The 23,053-nt window shown below is 44.2% G+C and overlaps 1 protein-coding gene across 7 annotated transcripts in view; it reads right to left on the bottom strand.

Moving 5' to 3' along the window:
- FMN2 (formin 2) overlaps positions 1–23,053 on the bottom strand; it is a 587,410-nt gene that overhangs the window by 444,345 nt on the left and 120,012 nt on the right. For all 7 annotated transcript variants that reach the window (XM_033938052.1, XM_033938050.1, XM_033938054.1 and 4 more), the window contains exon 6: positions 4,581–6,103. In XM_033938052.1, the coding sequence (XP_033793943.1) occupies positions 4,581–6,103 (1,523 nt within the window). The remainder of the gene's footprint in view (positions 1–4,580; positions 6,104–23,053) is intronic.

Raw genomic sequence — 23,053 nt, 5'->3', positions numbered from 1 at the left:
TCATACAAATCCGCATTGGATGGGAGTAATAAGAATGGCCATATATTTAGCTAATCTATCGGCTAAAGCTTTGGCATAAATTTTGCAATCATAATTTAATAAAGAAATAGGTCTATAATTTTTGGCTAATAAAGGATCCCATCCAGGTTTTGGAAATGTGATGATGGTGGCTTCCATAAAGGAACCTGCTGAGGAACCAGTTGTAACGAAAGATTGATATAAGGGCAATAATTTCAGAATGATAGCCATCACTACCAGGTGCTTTTTTAGGTTTTAGATGTTTAATGGCTTGCAAAATTTGTGCTGTGGTGAGGGGAGCATTCAATCCTGCTAATGAACCGAGCTTAATCGGGGAGAAGTGAAGAGAAGGATCTGAATATCCTCCTTGGAAGGAAAAATTCCAGAAATATAGAGGGTCTTATAGAATTGAAGGAATTGTACTGCTTTTTCTGACAATTTAGTAAGCAATTGCCCGTCTACCTTAAGAGCCTGAACTTTAGCTGCTCTCTGCTTGCGTTTTAAATAATTGACCAGCATTCGTCCATTCTTATTTTGATTCATAAAATAGTATGCACTGTGCTTATAGAACAGTATCCCCGCTCTCTCCGTCAGGATGTTATTATAAGTATACTTTAGCTTATGAATTTGTGTGCTAAGATCTGAAGTAGGTTGATTAACATATTTGGTTTCTTGATGTTTTATGCGAGCATCCAGGTTTAGCACAGTTTGCTTCTGCTCCTTTACTTTTTGGGACGAGTAATAATTTCTCATCTTGAGATATGCCTTGTAGGCATTCCATATAACTTAATAGGGGTGGGAATCAGTATCATTAAAATGAAAATACTCAATAGTTCAGTGTTGCAGTTGGGATAGAAATTCTTTATCTTCCAGAAGAGCAGAATTAAATAACCAAATACGAGTGTGGGAACTGGGGGAAGCCAATGTAATAGTGACAGTAACACAAGCATGATCGTAAATATGAATGGGTTCTTTAGAAGAAGAGATGACCAAATGAACTAAAATGTTGGAAATAAAAAAGTAATCCAAACGAGAAAACGTATTGTGTGGAATGGAGTGAAATGTAAAGTCTCAAGTTATAGGATAGAATAAGCGCCAAATATCTATTAAAGACGTATCATGGAGGAGATGAAGCCAGGTAGCATGTGCCCTAGAAGGTTTATAAGGATTTTGTGATCTTCCATCTAAATGTGCATCTAACACCATATTAAAGTCTCCCCCACAAATAAGATGATCTGACTCATGTTTAGATAATTGCAGTAACTCCCTATAAAACCACAGATCATCATGATTAGGGCCATATACATTTAGCAACGTATATTGAGAGGTTTGTATAGTAAGTGTAGCAATTACACACTGATCCATCGCATCATGACTGAACTTTTCCAATTGATACGAAAGCTTACAAGATAATAATATTGCAACCCCCCGAACAATTTTTATGTTTTATGGGGTCGGTAATACCTTTAACATTTAAAGAGGCAAATTTAAAATCACCCATATCCAAGAAAAAGAAACAATAATGAGAAGTTACAATGAAAGAAAAATCTCTGATAATATCAACCATAGTACATACCAAACCGATCAGATACATGTGGTTCATGAAAAGAAACAAACATCCATACCACTGCCATATACATTCATACCCCCGCTGACTAAAACAACCCCTTCCCCACCAGTTACCAACTAGAACACCCAATACAACAAAGAGCTCTGGGAGGAAGAGGCCCAGATTAGGAGAGCCGATCTGGCACATACTCCCTGAGATGAAATATTTGAAAGATCTCTTATGAAGTGTATAGGAAAAATAGCTTATATTCATAGGAATGTGGGATCGCTTGGAGAAAGAGAGACAGTGGTTACTGTGGATGGGCAGACTAGATGGGTCATTTAGCCTTTATCTGCCATCATATTTCTATGTTTCTAAATGCTCAGAGATGTGTAGCCCTGCCAGGAGCCATAGCCCCTATAGCAGGACCCACCACCCAAACATAGCAATTGTGATCACTATGTCAAATGTATTTTTCTAAAGATTTACTCATTGACTGTCAAAAAAAGTATTTTTTTTAAACGCCACTTAGCTCTTTAAAAGCTAATTGGTGTTTTGTGAAAAATATTTTGTTTTGGATCTCTACTTCTTAGTTCCTTGGTCTCTTAATTTCAAGATGAAAAACTCCCCCAAGACCAGAAATAGAAAACATATTATTCCAAGAGGAATACCAAATATAACTCAAAGCCAGAAACAACTGAGCAGCATGGAAAGCAAAAACTTATGAACTGTAGGTACAACATCAAACAGAACACATAATAAAAAAGCCTCCCATGCTGCCATTAATTACATAACTCACACCAGGAACTCATATAGAGTAATAGAAACAGGAGCCTGCTTGTCTTTTGTAAATCTATGATTTACCAGTATCCACATGTAGAAGAAGTTCTAGATCTTCAATGAAGGTTTTCAGCTCCGGAGACGTAAAAGACGTGTCTTATTCTGAAATGTGATTCTCATGCGGGCCAGAGCTAGGAGACCGTACCTCGTCTCTAAAGCTTTCAAACTAGGGTGCAATTCTAAAAATTGTTTGCGGTGTGCTGCAGTCTCTTTGGTGAAATCCGCAGAAATAAAAATATGTTGACCTTGAAAGTTAGATTCTGAATCATCTGCATTTTAGCCAGAATCTGCTTCACTTATGGATAACGGAGAATTTTAAGAACTACCACACATGGTTTTGCATCCCTTGTGGAGCTCGCACAGGAACTCTGTGAACTTGTTCAAATTCAAACAGGCATTCAAAAGTGAGATTGAGCACCTTCGGAATCCAGGTTTTGAAGAACTGCACTGGATGTTTACGTTCTCTGTTCTCATACAATCCATTAATGCGGAGATTATTCCTTCGACTATGGTTACCATAGTCCTCACACCAGGCTTCCAACACTTCTATGGCCTTGTGATCACGCTTCTGCTGGGCAACCATTTCATCTAATATGCAATATTTCTTCTCCAGGGTCGACAAACAGGTGTCAATGGTCGAGATCTTAGAAGTCAAGTGAGCGATTTCCGTTTTAATATCTTTAATATCAGCTTGACTTTCAGTCAATACTAAGGAGATATGTTTCAGTTGTTCCGTGATCTCTCTCATGTTGTCTTCTAGCACTAGTACACGGGACTCCTTAGACAGAAAAGGTAGGTCCAGCTTAGGACATTTAGCTCCTGAATGTAAGGCAAAGGTCACCTCAATTTTCCCAGTTTTGTTATGAGGCATGTCCAAAATCATTCTTGATAAAGTTAACTAGTCAAAAACTCCAGGAAGATGATGAAATCTGATCTCAGGGAGCAGAGCAAATCAGTTAAACCTCCATCTTGTACGGGCTCTCTAGCGCACCCCCCCCCCCCCCCCCTCCAAAATTATGTATGTTTAATCATTAACCCATTCTGAGCTCTTTGGGGACAATGGGATAGAAAACTAAATAGCAAGACCTGTAGAAGAGTGTAAACAACGTGACCACATCACACCATTTTTGCAAAACTTCACTGACTACCAGTTTTATATTTAGCCCTATATTGTACTATGTCTGATCTTCGAGCCCCTCAAAGAAAATGGTCTGGAGTACTTGAAGAGCAGAATCACACCTCCAAAATCACTAAGGTCCTCCCAAGAAGTATCTCTAACCATACCCTCTCTGAAGATCATATGTGATACTTGACATTGAGGCTTATCTCAAGTAGTTCCCATAGTCTGGAATGCACTCCCTGAAAAGCTTCATTTAACCTAAGACCTATTTCAGTAATCAGTTGAAAGTTTAGTTCTTCAACCAGGCCTTTAGTGGAAGTAATAAACAAACTTGCTAGTCACACACACGCACACACTCTTAAGGAGCAAAATCAGCTGCACAAACTATAGCAGGATGTATTTATCCACTCCTACCCTAGCTGAGATAATTTTCAAGTACCATCTGACTTCATGTGCCACTTTCTTTAAATTAGTTCCCTTATTCTCTCTTATCTACACATTCCATCTTTACTTACACCCTATGCTGTCTACTAAAATGTTTTATTGCATATTTTGTTGACATTGCTTTTGTATTATTGTTTGAATATTTTTACTGCTCTAATTGCCTATTGCTTATGTTCTTGCTCTACACCACCTTGAGTGAATTCTTTCAAAAAGGCAGTAAATAAATCCTAATAAATATATACATTCTAAATGCAAGTGAATACAAACTTAGAACTGAGAAGAGCTCTGTGTTACAGTTTTAAGCATGTTTTTAAAATCCTAAAGAGCCATAAATGGTAGGCAATGATCCATAATTATAATCTATAATATCTAAGTTCAAGTGATAGTACCACACAGCTCCACATAAGATGGCCCATGAGCTCAGAGTCGATGAGTATCTGGAACATAGCATAAATGTATTCACTAAAAGCAAAAATTTGAATTACTCATTCATAATATTAAACTGAAAATTAAATTTGTAACACATTATAATACTTATTGCATAGACAGCATGACTATATGGAACTTGCATCTTTGGAAGAAAAGCAATCTTTAAACCATCTCTGTTACCTTTTACAGTGAAGCTGAATTCTTGTCCAATAGAGAGGCTTCATTGGTCGAGATGGTTCGATTGGAGCTTTCCTGCTCCCTTTGTCCTGAATTATCCCTAGTGCAAACAATCCAGCTGGCAATGGAGGAGGAAGATATCCACAGGTTGGTGGCGTATTCACTGGCAAGCATAAACTTGGCTGCGGGCTTGTACCAGGCAGTGGAGGAAGGGGTGGGGGAGGCAGAGGTGAGATCCCCATGCCCGGCAGAGGGGGAGGCGGGGGTGGGAACCCCATGCCTGGCAGAGGGGGTGGGGGAGGCGGGGGAGGGAACCCCATGCCCGGCAGAGGGGGTGGGGGAGGCGGGGGAGGGAACCCCATGCCCGGCAGAGGGGGTGGGGGAGGCGGGGGAGGGAACCCCATGCCCGGCAGAGGGGGTGGGGGAGGCGGGGGTGGGATCCCCATGCCCGGCAGAGGGGGTGGGGGAGGCGGGGGTGGGATCCCCATGCCCGGCAGAGGGGGTGGGGGAGGCGGGGGTGGGATCCCCATGCCCGGTAGAGGGGGTGGGGGAGGCGGGGGTGGGATCCCCATGCCAGGGAGAGGGGGTGGGGGAGGCGGTGGTGGTATCCCCATGCCAGGCAGAGGGGGTGGGGGAGGCGGGGGTGGTATCCCCATGCCAGGCAGAGAAGAAGGAGGTATCTGAGGTAGCTGCAAAGGAAGGGAATCCCTTTCTGGATAAAGGGGAGGGGATGTTGGAGGTAGCAGAGGAAGGCACTCCACACAAGGCATAGTTGGAGGTGGTGGACAAAGGATCCCAACAGAGGATTGTACTAGCGGTTGGCCTCCCATGCCAGAAGGAAACAAGGGTGCATGAATGTCTATTTTATTTAGAGACTGAGGGACACATGTATCAGGAAGAGGAGGAGCTGGAGGAACACTAGAAACAGAGTCTCCTGCCTTAACAGTTAATATGGTTTCTGCATATTCAATACTTGATGATGAATAGTGTGTTAATTTTGTCTGACCCTGATCTAAAATGGATTCCATATCAGTTTCAGTCGCTGAAAGAAGTGGCAGAAGGGGAAGTAAAGGATCTGTTTCTATTAAATGGCTTGGATCCAAGTTTGTTGAGTTTGGTTTTGGTGACAGATATACAGATATTTCAGAACAGTAAGTCAAATGAGGTTGACATTCTGGCCTTACAAGGTGGAGATTTAAACCAGGCTCTGTATCCTCTGTAGAAACAGTATGTGGATGTGACAGTTGTAGCATATTATTTGAAGGCACTGTGAAAGACGCACATTCTTCAGTTGGTGATGTCTGTATAGATTTTGCTTGTAAAGTACTTTTGAGAGGCACATCCTGACTGATACCATGAAGGCCCACATCTTTCAAATCTTTCAGTTCTTCTCCAGTCTGACCACCTGTGTCCTTTGTGAAATCAAATGGCACATATTGTTTTTCCATTTGAGATATTTTCATCCTCAGATCTTCAATTGTTTGCTCAAGCTGCTGTATCATATTAGCATGTTCCTCATATTCATCCTTCAAAAGAAAATGGAAAGGGAGAAGCACAGTAAGTAGGGTGACCATTAGCTCCATTAGTTTTTCCCCCACAGCATGCAAGAAGCTGTAGTTTCTCCATATAGAGCAGAACAGAGTGGGCCACAGGGGCCAAGGCGTTCCCAAACATAGCATCAGCGACTAGAGTGCTTAGAACGGGCTAGAGGTTGGTTTGTTTGACCCCTCAAGCAATTATATGTTCCATTCATTGCCTTTGGTTTTCTGCAGAGAATATATGAGATGTTTCTCAAAGAGAAACTGGAATACAGCAGGAAAATAGGAACTACAACTGGTTCGGTCTGTCCCCCTTAAAATGAGGCTTTATTATCTATGTTATATAAAGTAATCCATCCTGGGATCCTACAGAGTGAGAAATCAAATGTGAACAAAGAAAATGTTCACCCCAGCAAGGTTTACCAAGCCAGCACAAATGTTCTGTAGTATGATTACACACGATTTACAGCCTAGTCCCTGTTATATAGCATCTTGATTTATATAGCATCTTGATTTAGTAGCAGAAACTGCATAAAATTATTCACTTCTAGGATTATTTATATCACTAGTGTTTAAGCCCGTTACATTAATGGGTGCTAGAGTAGATGGCTGTCTGTCTGTTTTTTTTACTTTGTCTCTCTCTCCTTGGACGCTGTCTGTCTGTCTGTCTTTATGTTCAAATCTATTTTATTAAGCAACAGTAAATGCAACAGCTGTAACAACCATGGGATACATTTTCATCAAACACCCGCGGAGGACTGGACTCTTATGTCCTCCCCGGACCCACCATACCCCCACCCCCGACAAAGAAGCCCCTACCCCCCACCCACCCCTCCCCATCCCCCCACAGTATTTCTGTCTGTATATCTCCCTGGCCCCCTGCCTGCCTATATTTCTCTGTTGCGCTATGCCTGCCTGTCTCTCCGTGGCCCCCTTCTGATCCCCTCCCCTCCCAGAGCAAAGCATGATTTTTGTCTGTTCCCCAACATACCCCTACCCCCAAAGCAGCCCTCTTTTCCTCTCCCCCTGCCCCTTGTTGTGACTTGCCTGTCTGCTCCGTGGCCCCCTTCTGTTCCCCCCAGAGCAAAGCATGATTGCTGTCTGCCCACCAGCATACACCTCCCCCCAAAGCAGCCCCGTTCCCTCGCCCCCCTGGCCCCCTGTTGTGCCATGCCTGCCTGCTTTGTGGCCCCCTTTTATTCTCCCCCCATGATTGCTGTCTGCCCCCAGCACACCCCTTCCCCCCAAAGCAGCCCTCTTTCCCTCTCCCCCTGCCCCCTGTTGTGACATGCCTGCCTGCTCCGTGGCCCCCTTCTGTTTCCCCGCAGAGCAAAGCATGATTGCTGTGTGCCCCACAGCACACCCCTTCCCCCCAAAGCAGCCCCCTTTCCTCTCCCCCTGGCCCCCTGTTGTGCCATGCCTGCCTGCTGTGTGGCCATTTCCCCCTCCCGTTCTCACCCTCCCTCCATCCATGGTTCCTGCCGCCGCTGCTGCTCCTCTTCAACAAAGCATCCTGCTGAGGTTCACAGCCGGCTGTAGCGAACCTCGCAGGCTGCTCTCCACCTCGGTAGCATGTTCCCTCTGATGCAATTGCGTCAGAGGGAATGTGCTATCAGGTAGAGAGCATCCGGCCAGCGAACCTCAGCAGGCTGCTTTGAAGAGGAGCGGCAGCGGTTGGTGAGTAAGGGTGGGAGACGGGAGTCGCCGACGTGTTTCCTGCCTCCGTGTTCCAAAATGGAATATGGACAGGGAAGGACACAGCATGCCACAGGAATCACAAAACCCTAAGGTTTTGCGCGCTTAGGATTTTATTATAGAGGATGTATAGAGAAGGGTCAAATGTGAAACCTTGGAGCATAAAGATACTTAAGGTTTCAACACCACTACCTACAAATAATGAATTCAGAACAAAAACCAATATCTTGGTTTAGCTGTTTCTCTATCATTCGAGATTCAACTAGAAGCCAAAGTAGATACATTTAATGAATCCATTTTCTTGTGTGAAAAAAATGTATGCCAGGATCTTAATGGAAAAGGTTTTGGATAGTATACAACTAAGACAGTACAAGAAGTAGTGCTGCCCGATTCAGGAAAAAAAAATTTGATTCGATTCGATTCAGCCTACTGAATTGGTTTTTCGATTCGATTTTCCTGCCCAATTGGGCATATTTTTCAAACATCCTGTTGGGTTTATTTTATAGCCTCTTCACCCCCTTTGCCTTCTTCTAACCACACTGGCGCTGTGGAGTAAACAAAATAAACAAACAAAAAAGACTTTTCCTCTCTCTCAAATCCTAGCTCACATTTGCGGTCTAACACCAGCTCTGGCAGGATACACGTTTCAAATCTGACATATTGTAATCACAAAAGGGAAAATAAAATTAGTTTTTCTACCTTTTGTTGTCTGGTCATTCAAATCTTGTTGGTCCCAGGCTCTGGTTGTCTTCTGATAACTTGCTTGCCAGGGTCTCCTTCTTTCTTCTTTCTCCGTTATAATCATCCATCTGCCATCTCTGTCCTCCCCTTCCGTTTCCCTTCCCTCCCCCAGAGGTCTGGCATCTTTCTTTTTTTTCATATACATCCACAGATCCACCTTTTCTTAGCTACCCTTTCATCCAGCATCTCTCCCTCCTTCCCCACCACCCCAGGGTCCACCATCTCTCCCTTTCTTTTCCCAACTACCCTCCTATCCCCCCTCTACACCATCCCTTGTGTCCAACTTCTCTTCCTTTCTGTTCCTTCCCTCCCTAAATCCCATTGTCCATCATCTCTCTTCCTCTCCTCTATTTTCAGACCCATTATTTCTTCCCCCCCAAAGTCCGGCATATGCACGTCTCTTTGAAAACCCCTTTCCCTCCTTCTGTGCACTTCTACACCAGGGCCCCTCTCCCCTGGTCTGTCCCCCTCTTGAAGGCCTGCACCTCCTTGTGAAGGCCTGTCCCTCCTCGAAGGCCTACATCCCCCCCAAAGACCTGCCTGCCTGTCTCCCCTGAAGGCCTGTCCCTCCCCTTTGATGGCCTGAATCCCCCCTGAAGGCCTGCATCCCCCCCGAAGGCCTGCCTGCCTGTCCCCCCCCCTTTGAAGGCCTGCCTGCCTGCCTATCTCTTCTGAAGGCCTGTACCCCCCTCTCCCGGAAGGCTGCACCCCCCCCCAAAGGACTACACCCCCCCCTCCGGAAGACCTGCTGTTCCCCCTGGCCTCCAGAATCAATCTCCCTAACTTCAGCAGCCTGCAGTAAGATCGCAGGCGCTAGCGATCTTTCCAAGCTGCTGAACGGCTTCGGAGCGTCTTCTCTCTGTCGCAGTCCCGCCCCTTCTCTGACATCAGAGAAGGGGTGGGACCACGGCAGAGAGAAGACGCTCCGAAGCCGTTCAGCAGCTTGGAAAGATCGCTAGCACCAGCGATCTTATTGCAGGCTGCTGAAGTTAGGGAGATTGATTCTGGAGGCCAGGGGGAAGACGGAGAGCACAGCAGCGGGTAAAGCCACTTCTCAGCTGACCCTCCCCACTTGCCCTCTAAAGCAGGAGTGGCAGGCCAGCAAAAGGCAGCGCCATAGCACTGACATCAGAGAAGGGGTGGGACCGCGGCAGAGAGAAGATGCTCCGAAGCCATTCAGCAGCTTGCAAAGATCGCTAGCGCCAGCGATCTTATTGCAGGCTGCTGAAGTTAGGGAGATTGATTCTGGAGGCCAGGGGGAAGACGGAGAGCACAGCAGCGGATAAACCACTTCCGACTGACTCTCCCCACTTGCCCTCTAAAGCAGGAGCGGCAGGCCAGCAAAAGGCAGCACTGCCGCTCCTGCTTTAGAGGGCGAGTGGGGAGGGTCAGTGAATGAATTGGGAGGACGATTTTTTGGTGGGGTAAAATCGATTCAATGAATCGGTGAATCGTGAATCGGGCAGCACTAACAAGAAGGTCAATTGAGGAAGAAGGCAAGAGAACCTTAAATGAAAGGCTAATGTTTAGATAAACACCAATTTACTGCCACCACACTAAATGGCACTATTAGCTCAATGCTTTATATCAACAAACAAGGTCAAATCTGAAGGTAAATTGTCAATTAAGCAGGTTGTGCTACTACAAGGAATAATAAGTAAAGTGATCCGCCCGCTGACACAGTTATTCAAATTGGTTAAATCACAAGAGGATTGTGAAAAATTGCAAGAGACTGGGCATCCAAATAGCAGAGAATGTTTAATATGAGCAAGTGACGCATGTGAGAAAGATGGATCCAAAGTATAGCTACATGATGCAAGGTTCCACATTAGAAGTTACTACATTTGTCTTCGTGACATTTGGAGCATTGAGATAAAGCATAAGATTAATGCGTCTCAATGGCCACCAATCTTGACTTGGAGGATGAGATGTACAGTGTCTGCATCTGAGACAAACTTGGGGGTTTTTTTGTTACATAGAGCAGTTTGGACCCCAGTTCGGTTACAGAAATTAGATAGTTCCAAATCTAATAGGTGTTGGCACTGTCATCTCGAACCTGTGACATTAGATTATTTGTTATTTTATTGTCCCTTGATAATTCAATTTTGGAGAACCATTTGGGATCAGGTAAACAAAATAACGGAAAATCCAGTGGCACTAACAAATGACACAGTGCTATTTGGCACTATGATAAGAACTAAAAGCCAAATATCATCTCACAATAATAAACTTCTCTTTATTATGACAGGGGTTTTCATACAGCTAATTTTAAGGAACTGGAAAAATTGGGATCGATTGAACTATACATTTTGGTGGGAGTCTGTGTCACATCTTTAAAATGGAACGTATTATGGCTATACAACAGGGACATTATAAGACGTTTCTTAGGATTTGGGAGCCATTGACAAAATTATGCAGAGAGTGATTGTTGATTTTGCCCTTTGATCATGCACGTCCAGAGTGGGTGGGTGAGGAGGGGTTGGAAAATATTTTGAATTCTTTAATTTGAGTGCAATTTTTTTTATAAGTATGGGGGGTAATATATCTTTTTATCGTAGATTACAATTTTGGTTGAATTTAAATGCTTTTATAGTGTAATATGATTGTATAATTTGTTGCACTTATTTATGGCTTCAAAATGAATAAAGATATACATTAATAAAAAGAAGTCACTACATAGTAAAAGGTCTAGGTGTCATTTTTCATGTATTGAAACCCTCTGCTCAGCACACAGTGATGCCTTTGAAAGCAAATAGAATGTTAGGATTTAAGAAAAGAATGGGGACAAAAATGATAAAGGGAATAAGACAAATTCTCCAAACTGGAAAGCCCTAACTTCTTTAGTCTTTTCTCATAGAGAACAGATGGGGAGAATATAAGAAATAAGAATAGCCTTACTGGGTCAGACCATCAATCCCAGTAGCCCGTTCTCACGGTGGCCAATCCAATTCACTAGTACCTGGCCAAAACCAAAGAGTGGCAATATTCCATGCTATCGATCCAGGGAAAGCAGTGGCTTCCCCCATGTCATTTTCAATAACATACTATGGACGTTTCCTCCAGGAACTTGTCCAAACCTTTCATAAAATCAGCTGTGCTATCCCCTGGCAATGCTTAACTATTCTCCGAGTGAAAAAAAATTTCCTACTATTGGTTTAAAAGTATTTCCCTGTAACTTCATCGAGTGTCCCCTAGTCTTTGTAATATGATAGAGGTCTATAAAATACTGAGTGGAGTGAACAGGTAGATGTGAATTTATTTTTAAATAAAGACTCAGGAGAATACGATGAAGCTACTAAGTAGTAAATGCAATACAAATTGGACAAAATTATTAACTCAATGTGTAATTGAACTTGTTGGAATGGGGTGGAATGGAGCAGGGCCATATGTTCTCTTTTTTTGAGGACAAAATCTGGCAACTGTAATCACCTTAAGATAGAAACATAGAAACATAGAAATTGACGGCAGAAAAGGGCTATAGCCCATCGAGTCTGCCCATACCAATGACCCACTCCCTGATTCTTACTCTCCTAGAGATCCCACATGAATATCCCATTTTCTCTTGAAATCTAACACGCTGCTGGCCTCAATCACCCTCTGAGGCAGCTCGTTCCAATGATCTACCACCCTTTCAGTGAAGAAGTACTTCCTCGCATCACCCTGAAATTTCCCTCCCCTGATTTTCAGCGAGTGTCCTCTGGTTACTGAGGGCCCTATAAGACTGAAGATATCATCTTTCACCTCTATACGCCCAGTAATATACTTAAAGGTCTCAATCATGTCCCCTCTCTCTCTTCGCTCCTCCAGTGAGTACATCCGCAGTTTTTTTAACCTTTCTTCATACGTGAGTTCCCTGAGCCCCAAAACCATCCTGGTAGCCATTCGCTGAACCGACTCAATTCTCAACACATCTTTTCGGTAGTGTGGTCTCCAGAATTGAACACAATACTCGAGATGAGGTCTCACCAAGGATCTGTACAGCGGCATTATGACTTCAGGTTTTCTGCTGACAAAACCCCTACGGATACAGCCCATCATTTGTCTTGCCTTGGACGATGCCTTCTCTACTTGATTGGCAGCATTCATATCGTCGCTAATGATCACTCCTAAATCACGTTCCACCGTGGTCCTGGACAAGGTTTCACCATTTAGTGTGTAAGTTCTGTGTGGATTTTTTTTGCCTAGGTGCATTACTTTACATTTTTTAGCATTGAAGCCCAGCTGCCAAGTTGATGACCACTGTTCAAGCTGTCTTAGGTCCTGCGTCATAAAGTCAGGCACACTGCTTTTGCCAACTATGTTGCATAGTTTGGCATCGTCGGCAAACAGTGATATTTTTCCTCTAAGTCCTTGGGTCAAATCTCCTATGAATAAATTGAATAGAATCGGCCCTAAGACGGAGCCCTGAGGTACTCCACTCATCACTGCTGACGTTTTGGAGGGGGTACCGTTTACCATCACCCTTTGAAGCCTACCATCTAGCCAATCCCTTACCCATGTTGTGAATGTATCCCCTAATCCCATCGATTTTAGTTTGTTCAACAGCCTGCGGTGTGGAACGCTATCAAAAGCTTTGCTGAAGTCCAAGTATATCACGTCAAGGGACTCACCGGCATCCAGATGACTGGTCACCCAATCAAAGAAGTCAATCAGATTAGATTGGCAGGACCTTCCCCTGGTGAATCCGTGTTGCTGTGGATCACGTAGATTTTCTTCATCTAGAATTTTGTCAAGTTCCTGTTTGATCAGTGTTTCCATGAGTTTGCACACTATGGATGTAAGACTCACCGGTCTGTAATTTCCTGTCTCCGTTCTGCAGCCCTTTTTGTGGAGTGGAATTACGTTAGCTGTTTTCCAGTCTAGGGGTACTATTCCCGTGCGCATGGAAAGATTGAAGAGTACGGATAGTGGTTCAGCCAGAACTTCACTCAGCTCTCTGAGTACCCTGGGGTGTAGATTGTCTGGCCCCATAGCTTTGTATACTTTGAGTCTTGAAAGTTCGTGGTAGACATTACTAGGTGTAAACTCGTAATCACGAAACAGGTCATTTTGGCTGTTTCTTATTTGTAGTTGCGGACCATCTCCCGGTGCTTCACAGGTGAATACTGAGCAGAAGTATTCGTTTAGCAGTTCTGCTTTGGTAGTATCAGATTCTGATCAGATCATCAGGTATGATCATCAGCATCTGATTGGTGAGGTCCAACTTTAGTGCAGGAAGAGGCGGGCGGAGCATACCACAAGTGATTTCCTTCACTAGCCGGCACTCCAGCTGCTCTCTCTTGCCGCTGTGGCTGTCCTCTCCTGCCCGCTCATTTGCGGTCGAAAAATCTGCGAATGACCAGGACCGCGAACAGCGATCCGCGAATGACTGGGGGAACAATGTGTAGCCTTTTTTGAAGAAATCTGATGTAGATTGTTTTTAAAAGGCAGCATATAAACTAGGCTGAGTAGGATTTTCTGAGTCTGTATGGACAGTCACATTAATGTGAGCTCATGATAAAAATGGTTTATAAGATTGCTTCATACTTTTAAAAATAAGACATTAGACTGTGGATAGAAACTTAGAATCTTCTCCGATATAGCTAGGGCTACTCAGGAAAGAAGGAAAAAATAATTCTTGAATTAAAATCTCGTTTACTTGCTTTGGGAGCAACATGTTTTTTTAAGTTCCCATGCATGTAAGGGGACTAATTATGTATTTTTTTCTTTACAATTTGCAGATTTAGAGAGAAAAATCTTCTGGTAGGGTAGTTAGAAAAAGGTATTGTTCATAGCAGCTTGTATAATAAGGTATTTGATTTTCCTGAGTGTATTTTTTCCTATAATAGTACACTTGTGTTCCCCTTGATATGGGCTTGATTTAATTTTTCTTTTCTGTATTTTGTTAATGTGTCTGATAATTTCTTTGAAATTGTTCTTTTTACTTTGTTAAAGCAGATGAATAAATACATTAAAAAGAAAGAAAGAGATTGGTATTCTTTATCATCCTCATTAATGATTTATTTACAGATTTTTAAAAGAAAAGTCACCCAAATGCACATCAAGTATAAACTAGATATAGGCAATAAGAGAGAAATTCTGTAAGGGCAACCTAAAGTTAGGTGCTGGCAGGAACCTAGGTCACGCCTGCTGGCATCTAACTTGTTTTAATCAGCTTTAAATGGCACAATAATTGATTGCGCCATTAAAAGCTGATTAGAAAACTTTTTTTTTTTTTTTTTTTAAACAACCTAGGCACTGCTAGGTGCCTCCCAGGACTGGCGGCTAACACCCGGGTACCTAGCAGTAAATAGTGATGCATGTTTAGGGGCAGAGTTAGCTTTAGGCATCACTAAGCGCTGTTAGATGCGATTCTACAACTAACCTAGGTGCTGGAAATGTAGGCTTTTATAACCCTGGCCTACATTACCAGTGCCTAAGTTCACTGTTAGACGCCAGGAGCCGTGATTCTCTAAGTGGCGCCTGAATATGACCGACATGCAGCAGACACCATTTTTCTAGGCACCTGCTGTTTCAGGTGCCACTTACTTTTTGAAAATTTAATAAAATTTCATGGAAAAAAAAAAAGAATCAGCCCCTAAACATTTCCAACAGTAAAATATTCAAACAGCACGTGTTATAGCATAGTTGGCTACTTACAATCCATAGACACAAACCTTACCAGATGGCCCTTCTGCCAACATTTTTTTACAAAAATGTTAGTCTGACAAAGAACTGAGTCTTACGGCACTCCACTGGTAATGACCTTTTCCTCAGAGTGAACTCCATTTACAACTAAGTTGTCACAGTGTAGTCAACCAGTTTCTAACTCTGTGAAGTCAAGTTTAGGGCCCATAACAATGGCACTCAATTTACAAAGGTCCCCCATGTGGAACTGTGTCAAAGCTGTAGAGAATGACAAGGTGACAGAATTCGTCCCTGCAGATAACAGCGGGAAACCATCCCACGTCATTTTTTAGTGTCTATGTCTACACCAATATTTTCCAATGCAAGGATTGAGGGTCAGTGGCTATGCCCATTCATACTCAGATTCTTCCTTCTCTCTTTAAAGAATTACACGGGGAAGGTTTCCTGTGGTTAACCACAGGAATGGGGACAAACTCTGTCACTGTGTCATTCTCAAAGGTTATGTTGAAATCTAAGTACACCGCGTCTAGTGTTCTCCTTTGAGCCAGCTCTCATAGTAGCATAGAAGGGCATTATCAAAAGAAACGTTTGGGGCCTAGGGCGCAAGTCGCCTAAAGTCAGCAGCATCTAAAATCTATTCTCAAAAAAATGCGTCCAAGATATATATTTTTTTTCAAGAATCGTCTATCTGGACGTCCAGGCATTTGATTGTCCAAAACCGCTAAGTCATCCATATTTATACCACATACTCGACCAAAAATTTGTCCAAGTCCCAAATGCCCAGAACAAGACCTTTTGGATATGGCAGGGGCCAGCATTGTGATGAACTGGCCACTCAGATATGGCAACAGAGCAGTGGACTTCACAAAAAGTGATTTTTATTCTGCCATTACCTTGCGGTTCAAGGCAGATTACAGAAGAGGATTTCTGGACTTGTCCAGAGGTGTTACAGAGTAGAGAAGGTTGCTTCAGAGGATTGAAATGTTTCATACGGTGTTAGTCTTCATGGTTTTTATTTCTTGTCTGAAAGTTTTGTAGTCTGGGATCGCAATTAGTAGATTGGAGAGTTGGTGGTCTAGTTTTGCTACCTGAGTGGCTAGAAGGCCATCGTACAGTTTTTTTCCGTTTGATGTCTCCGATTGGAGGGTATGTGAATGGTGTTGGGTGCTGGGTTCTCCTGTGTCTGGTTGTGGTAGTTTGGATTAGGTGGTTGTTCAAGTAGGCTGGGCTGTCACCGTTTATGGATTTAAATAATAGACAGTAGAATTTAAATAGTATTCTTGCTTGAATTGGGAGCCAGTGTGGGTCGAGGTATGCCTCAGTGATGTGGTCGTGTTTTCTTAGTGAATAGATTAGTCTCAGGGCTGTGTTTTGTACTGTTTGTAGTTGTTTTATCATTGTTGCGGGGCAGGGGAGATAGAGGATGTTGAGGAGACCTAGGACAAGGGACTGGACCACGAGCTGGAATTGTTTCTGTCGAATAATTTTTGAACTTGCCTTAGGTTTCTCATGACCATGAATGATTTCTCTATTGTTTTGTTGATTTGTGGTTGCATGGTGCAGCATCTCTCTATCATCAGAAGTTCCCAGAAGTTTTAGAGTGGGTTAAATGGAGTATGTGATTGAGTTTATTACTAGGTTTGTTATGGTTGGGGTTTTATTTTTTTTCAAGAAGTATGAATTTTGTTTTGTCTGGGTTCAGTTTTAGTTTGTGGTCTTTCATCCATGTTGCCACTGTTTCTAGAGTTCTGTGTAGTGTGTCTGTCAAAGTGGGCGTTGGCTGATCAAAAGGAAGGAGAATGGTGATGTCATCTGCATAGCTATAGGATGTTAACCCTATTTTGTCTAGGTAGGTGCCGAGGGATTCAGTTTAGAGATTGAAGAGTGTTGGGGATAATGGCGAGCTTTGGGGTGCGACACAGGGGTTGGACCATGGTTCTGATTTTTCTTTGTTTGTCTTTACTCTGTAGGTCCTGGATTGTAGGAATCCTTGAAAACATGTGTGTACTTTGCCTGTGATTCCTATTGCATCTAGTATTTGTAGAAGGATATCGTAGTCTACCAGGTCAAATGCTGCGGTAAGATCTAGTTGTAAAATCAGCTTTTTTTTTTTTTTGCCTGTGCTGAGGTGTTGTCTATCTGTGTCCATAAGGGAGCTTAGTAGTGTCTCAGTGCTGAAGTTGGTTCTGAATCTAGACTGTGTAGGGTGGAGCTAATTGTGGTTTTCTAGGTAGCTGGTGAGAAGATAAGCTACAAGGCCTTCCATTAGCTTGACATATAGTGGAATTGAAGCTATGGGTCTGTAGTTGGATGGTTGATCTGTTGCTCCTTTTGGGTCTTTCAAGAATGGGGTGATGATGATTTCGGAGAGGTCTTGTGGGAAAAGGCCATCTGTGAGCATGGTTTGTATCCATTGCATGAGGAGAGTACAGAATTTTAGGCTGTAAGTTTTTAATAGGTATGGAGGGCACTGGTTGAGGTCACAAGCTGTGTGGCTGTATTTTTTATAGAGTTTGTTAAGGTCAGACCATTGTATTGTGGAGAAGTGGGACCAGGTTCTATCTGCTGCAGCTGATTCTTTTTATGTGGGGGGCATTGTGATCTCTTCTAGGTGAGTTGGGGTTTCTGCAAAGTTTGTCCTGGCAGTTGTAATTTTGTTTTTAAAGTATTCAGCTAAAAGATTGGCTAAAGGGGGAGGGTTGTCATTTTTGGCTAGGTAGGGTCAGTTCTTTTAGTAATTGGAATAGTTTTTTTGTGTCTTGGGCCTCTATGCCTATTTGGTTTGTGTAGTATGTCTTATTTTTTCTTTTAGTTTTAGTTTGTATTGTTGGTTTAGTTTTTTCCATGCTGCTCTTGTGTGTTCTTGGTTACTCTTTCTCCATTATCTTTCTAGTCGTCTGCATTGTCTTTTGAGGAATAGTTCGTTGACGAACCATTTGTCTGATCGTCTGCTGATTCTGGTTTTTGTTTGTATTGGGGCTACCCTTATAGGCTATGGTGAGCCCCCCCAAAACACTAAGTCTAGTTAGGCCCACATCCCACCTACCTCCCACCCTAACCACTCCTCCAAAAATGCCTCTTTGAGCTCTGGGGGATTCTGAGGCATAAAAAAAATACCCTAGATATATCCAAAAAGCCTTTTCGATTATCGGCACTTGGACGACCTGTCTGTCTGGTCGTCCAAGAGCCAAACTGCACGGATTTTTGAACATATTTCACTTTTGATTATGAGCCCCATAGTAGATGATGTCAAATAAAGCCTTATACATAGTTCACTGTGTCTGTCCAAGATATCACCTCATGCCATATGCTATGAGTTTATTATCCATACTTGATCTGTCCTTGCCATGTTTGGGGAACAGACCCTAGAAGTCAGCCCAGAACTAGTCTTATTTTCCAACTTCCAGAACTACAGTCAAAGGCTCATTGCAGCTCTTCAAGGTCTATCCAGCTATGATCAGGTAACAGACTGCAGAATAGAGAATGACACGGTGACGGTTTACCCGCGGCCACCGCATTTAAGCCGCGGGTCACCGCCGAAAACGGGGAAGAAAACTAGCAGTCGCTGCGGTGACGGGGACAAGGCCATTCACCGACCGCGGAAACGGTGAACAGGTTTGTCCCCGCGGGCCAATGTACCCCCTTCTAGGAACCGCTATTTACCGCCCGACGCCCGATTCACCCCCCCAGCAGGACCGCTCGCACCCCCACCCCGAACGACCGCTCGCACGCGCTCCCACCCGCACCCGCGATCGGAGCAAGAGGGAGCCCAAGCCCTCTTGCCCGGCCGACTCCCCGACGTCCGATACATCCCCCCCCCCGGCAGGACCACTCGCACCCCCACCCCGAAGGACCGCCGACTTCCCGACAATATCGGGCCAGAAGGGAGCCCAAACCCTCCTGGCCACGGCGACCCCCTAACCCCACCCCGCACTACATTACGGGCAGGAGGGATCCCAGGCCCTCCTGCCCTCAACGCAAACCCCCCCCCCCCCCAACGACCGCCCCCCCCAAGAACCTCCGACCGCCCCCCCAGCCGACCCGCGACCCCCCTGGCGACCCCCACAACCCCCCCACCCCCCTTCCCCGTACCTTTGGTAGTTGGCCGGACAGACGGGAGCCAAACCCGCCTGTCCGGCAGGCAGCCAACGAAGGAATGAGGCCGGATTGGCCCATCCATCCTAAAGCTCCGCCTACTGGTGGGGCCTAAGGCGCGTGGGCCAATCAGAATAGGCCCTGGAGCCTTAGGTCCCACCTGGGGGCGCGGCCTGAGGCACATGGGCCCAACCCGACCATGTGCCTTAGGCCGCGCCCCCAGGTGGGACCTAAGGCTCCAGGGCCTATTCTGATTGGCCCACGCGCCTTAGGCCCCACCAGTAGGCGGAGCTTTAGGATGGATGGGCCAATCCGGCCTCATTCCTTCGTTGGCTGCCTGCCGGACAGGCGGTTTTGGCTCCCGTCTGTCCGGCCAACTACCAAAGGTACGGGGAAGGGGGGTGGGGGGGTCGTGGGGGTCGCCAGGGGGGTCGCGGGTCGGCTGGGGGGGGCGGTCGTTGGGGGGAGGGGGGTTTGCGTCGAGGGCAGGAGGGCTGCAGTGCAGAACATAAGCCTTTCATTAAGACAATCCTGGTTCGCTTTTCCAAGTTAAAACAATTAGAAAAATATTTCTGGAGTGCTGTAATAAATTAAAATTAATAGTTCTCAGAACCCCCAAGGTAACTTCAGGCATCATTTTGAAGCTGGGGGGGGCGGTCGTTGGGGGGAGGGGGGTTTGCGTCGAGGGCAGGAGGGCCTGGGATCCCTCCTGCCCGTAATGTAGTGCGGGGTGGGGTTAGGGGGTCGCCGTGGCCAGGAGGATTTGGGCTCCCTCCTGGCCCGATATTGTTGGGGAGTCGGCGGTCCTTCGGGGGGAGGGATGTATCGGACGTCGGGGGGGGGGGATCAGGCTTTCAGGATGGGGACAGACCTTCAAGGGGGGACAGTGCAGGGAAGTCAGGGAATTTATATTAATTAATTTTTTCTCTGCGTGTTTTGTTTTTGTATAGTTATTAACTAATATTTAACTAAGTTTTAAAGTTTTAAAGAATGTTTCCTTTATACGTAAATAAAGAAAAGTGAATGGGATTGCAGTGGCGGTGACGGGGCGGTGAATGGGGTGGCAGTGGCGGTGACGGGGCGGTGAAGAGGATGGTGAGACGGGGACGGGGCGGTGACGGGGATGGTGAGACGGGGACGGGGCGGTGACGGGGATGGTGAGACGGGGACGGGGCGGTGACGGGGACCAATTTTTTCACCGTGTCATTCTCTACTGCAGAAGTCTGTCGAGAAATGGCTTTCCTAATTTCTAGAGTTACCATCTTTCGATTCCATTCTCTTTCCAAACAAGATTACTTTGTATTTATCCCACACATTTGTAAATTCTGTTTCCATTTTCATCTCCACCACCTGCATGTAAAAGTACTTTCTGATGTTACTCCTAGGCCAAACCGCACCCCCCCCCACACACACACACACACCTCTCCCTACAACCTCATGTCCTCTACTGCTTCCTAGACTCTGGAAAAGATGTGTTCATCTTTCAAATATTTCATGTCATTCCTATCCCTTCTTTCTTTTAGGAGATACATCGTCAGGTCATCAAGTTTCTGGTCACCCAGTCAAACAAATCAAATTCAACCAAAAAGACCTATGAGTCATGCTGTCTCAAATCTTGCAATCTGTTGAATTCATAAAAACAAAAAAAACCCATGCTATCATTTGTTTTACAAGTTTCCATTTACTTACCACAGAGGTCAGGCTAACCAGTGTGTAGTTGCCAATCTCCTTCTGCTTTAATGAAGAGAGATCACATTCACCCCACTCCACGTATCAAACCACGCCACACTCAAACATCAGAAACTACCAGAACTTCTCTGTTTCTTCAGCACCCTTGAATGTATCCCAACTGACGCCACTTGCTTGCCTACCTTTAGTTAAGCTAGCTCCTTAGGAATAGTCTTCTGAACATCAATTCACAGTCTACCTGACTTCCATTCTATTTGTTCTTGCACTTTTTAACATTCCCAACGCAAGCAGCAATCCCATACTGCTACTCGCTCCTTAATCAGCTCTTCCTCTGATGTCACTTCCTAGGCACGTGTCCAGCTGATGCTTGGGGGTGCTGCTCGTGCCAGGAACGTTAAAGAGGTACACTTCTCTCTCTGAATCCGCGGTTTCAGTATCCATGGATTTGGTTATTAGCAATTTTTTTTACACATCAATTTTAATTTTTTGGGGCTATTTTTAAGCCCTCTGAGACTCCCCAGAACCTTACCTGGTGGTCTAGCGGGCTTTTGGGGCAGGAGCGATCTTCCTACACTCCTGCCCCGTGCAGATCACTCATAGAAAATGGCTGCAATGAGCTCCCATAATCTCTCGAGACTACAACGGGACTTCACGGCAGCCATTTCCTATGAGTGATCTGCACAGAGCAGGAGCGTAGGAAGATTGCTCTTACCCTGAAAGTCCGCTAATAACGCCTGGGCAAAAAATCATGAATACTCAAATCCGCGAATGCCGAAACCGCAAATAGGGAGGGAGAAGTGTACAAACAGGTGTTATCCCTATAGTAAATGTTCCTATTCCTCTTTTTTTTTTTTTTTAGATTCAACTCATTATAGTGGTAGCACAAGACAAGTTATATTAAGGTACTATGGGTATGTTCCTGTCCCCAAAGGGTTTACAATCTAAAATTTTCCTTGGGCACTGGAGAATTAAGTGACTTGCCCAAAATAGCAAGGAGCAGATACAGCAAGATCTGAACCTTGCTCAACTAAAGGTTCTGTCCTTCATGTGAAAATTACATATAGAAATAAAATTAGACAAATTTGATTACACTCTTCCATAAAGTTAGGCATTGAGAAAAAAAAAGAAATACTATGAACTTTTAACCTTTCCATCTCAGTGCACTTTAGGGCTCAGGTTTTTTTAATTTTTTAAAATTTTTTATTTATAACCCGCCTTTCCCAAAGCAGCTCACAATCTAAACATACATAATAAAAAAAAACATAAAATGTATGTAAAAACACAAACAAAATAAGCGACCAGCGTCTACACAAGTGCAAATGCCTTAATGTCTATATTTCTCGTTACAAAATAAATGTAACTTCAATAACTTCTTAAAAGCATCAAGATTACATTGCTTTCTAATGTACAAAGCCAGCCGATTCCATTGTTGGGGGCCCCTACATGAAAACATAGTTGCACATGAGGTATTCAGTTTCAATTCCCTTACAGATGGCACAAACCAGTCACCATAATGGACAGAGCACAGCTTGAATAAAGGGACATAAGCCTGAATAATACCCACCAAACTTGTAAGAGCCAAATCATGCAAACACAAATACACTATCACAAGTAGTCTAATGTATATACGGTCTTCTAACTTCAACCAGTATAGCTTCATGTAATATTCTGAAACATGTTCAGTCCTTTCCAAGCGAAAAAGAGTTCTAACCACCGAGTTTTGAGCAACCTGTAATGCACTCAATAGGGTTGTTGGTAGGCCCAAGAGCACAAGATTACAATAATCCAGACATGTTAATACCATTGACTACAGAATGACCCTCAATATGCTAGCAGGCAAATACGGCCAAAGTCTATTAAAAAGCTGCAATCTGAAAAAAAATATTTTTCAAATCCTGAACATGACTTTTAAAAGTCAATTTTGAGTCCACCACAACACCTAAATACCTAACCTCTTCAGAGAGCTTTATAGGGGTGTCCCAAAGCTGTAAATCCCAGGAGTTTTCTGCACCTGCAGTCTCTGAATAGCATTATTTTTGTTTTTTGTTCACTCAGCTTTAATCTGCTACCCTTCATCCGTTCCCTCACACA

The sequence above is a fragment of the Geotrypetes seraphini genome, chromosome 3 (assembly GCF_902459505.1).
Source record: "Geotrypetes seraphini chromosome 3, aGeoSer1.1, whole genome shotgun sequence".
NCBI classification, from domain to species: domain Eukaryota; kingdom Metazoa; phylum Chordata; class Amphibia; order Gymnophiona; family Dermophiidae; genus Geotrypetes; species Geotrypetes seraphini.
This window is presented reverse-complemented; position numbering and strand designations above follow the sequence as displayed.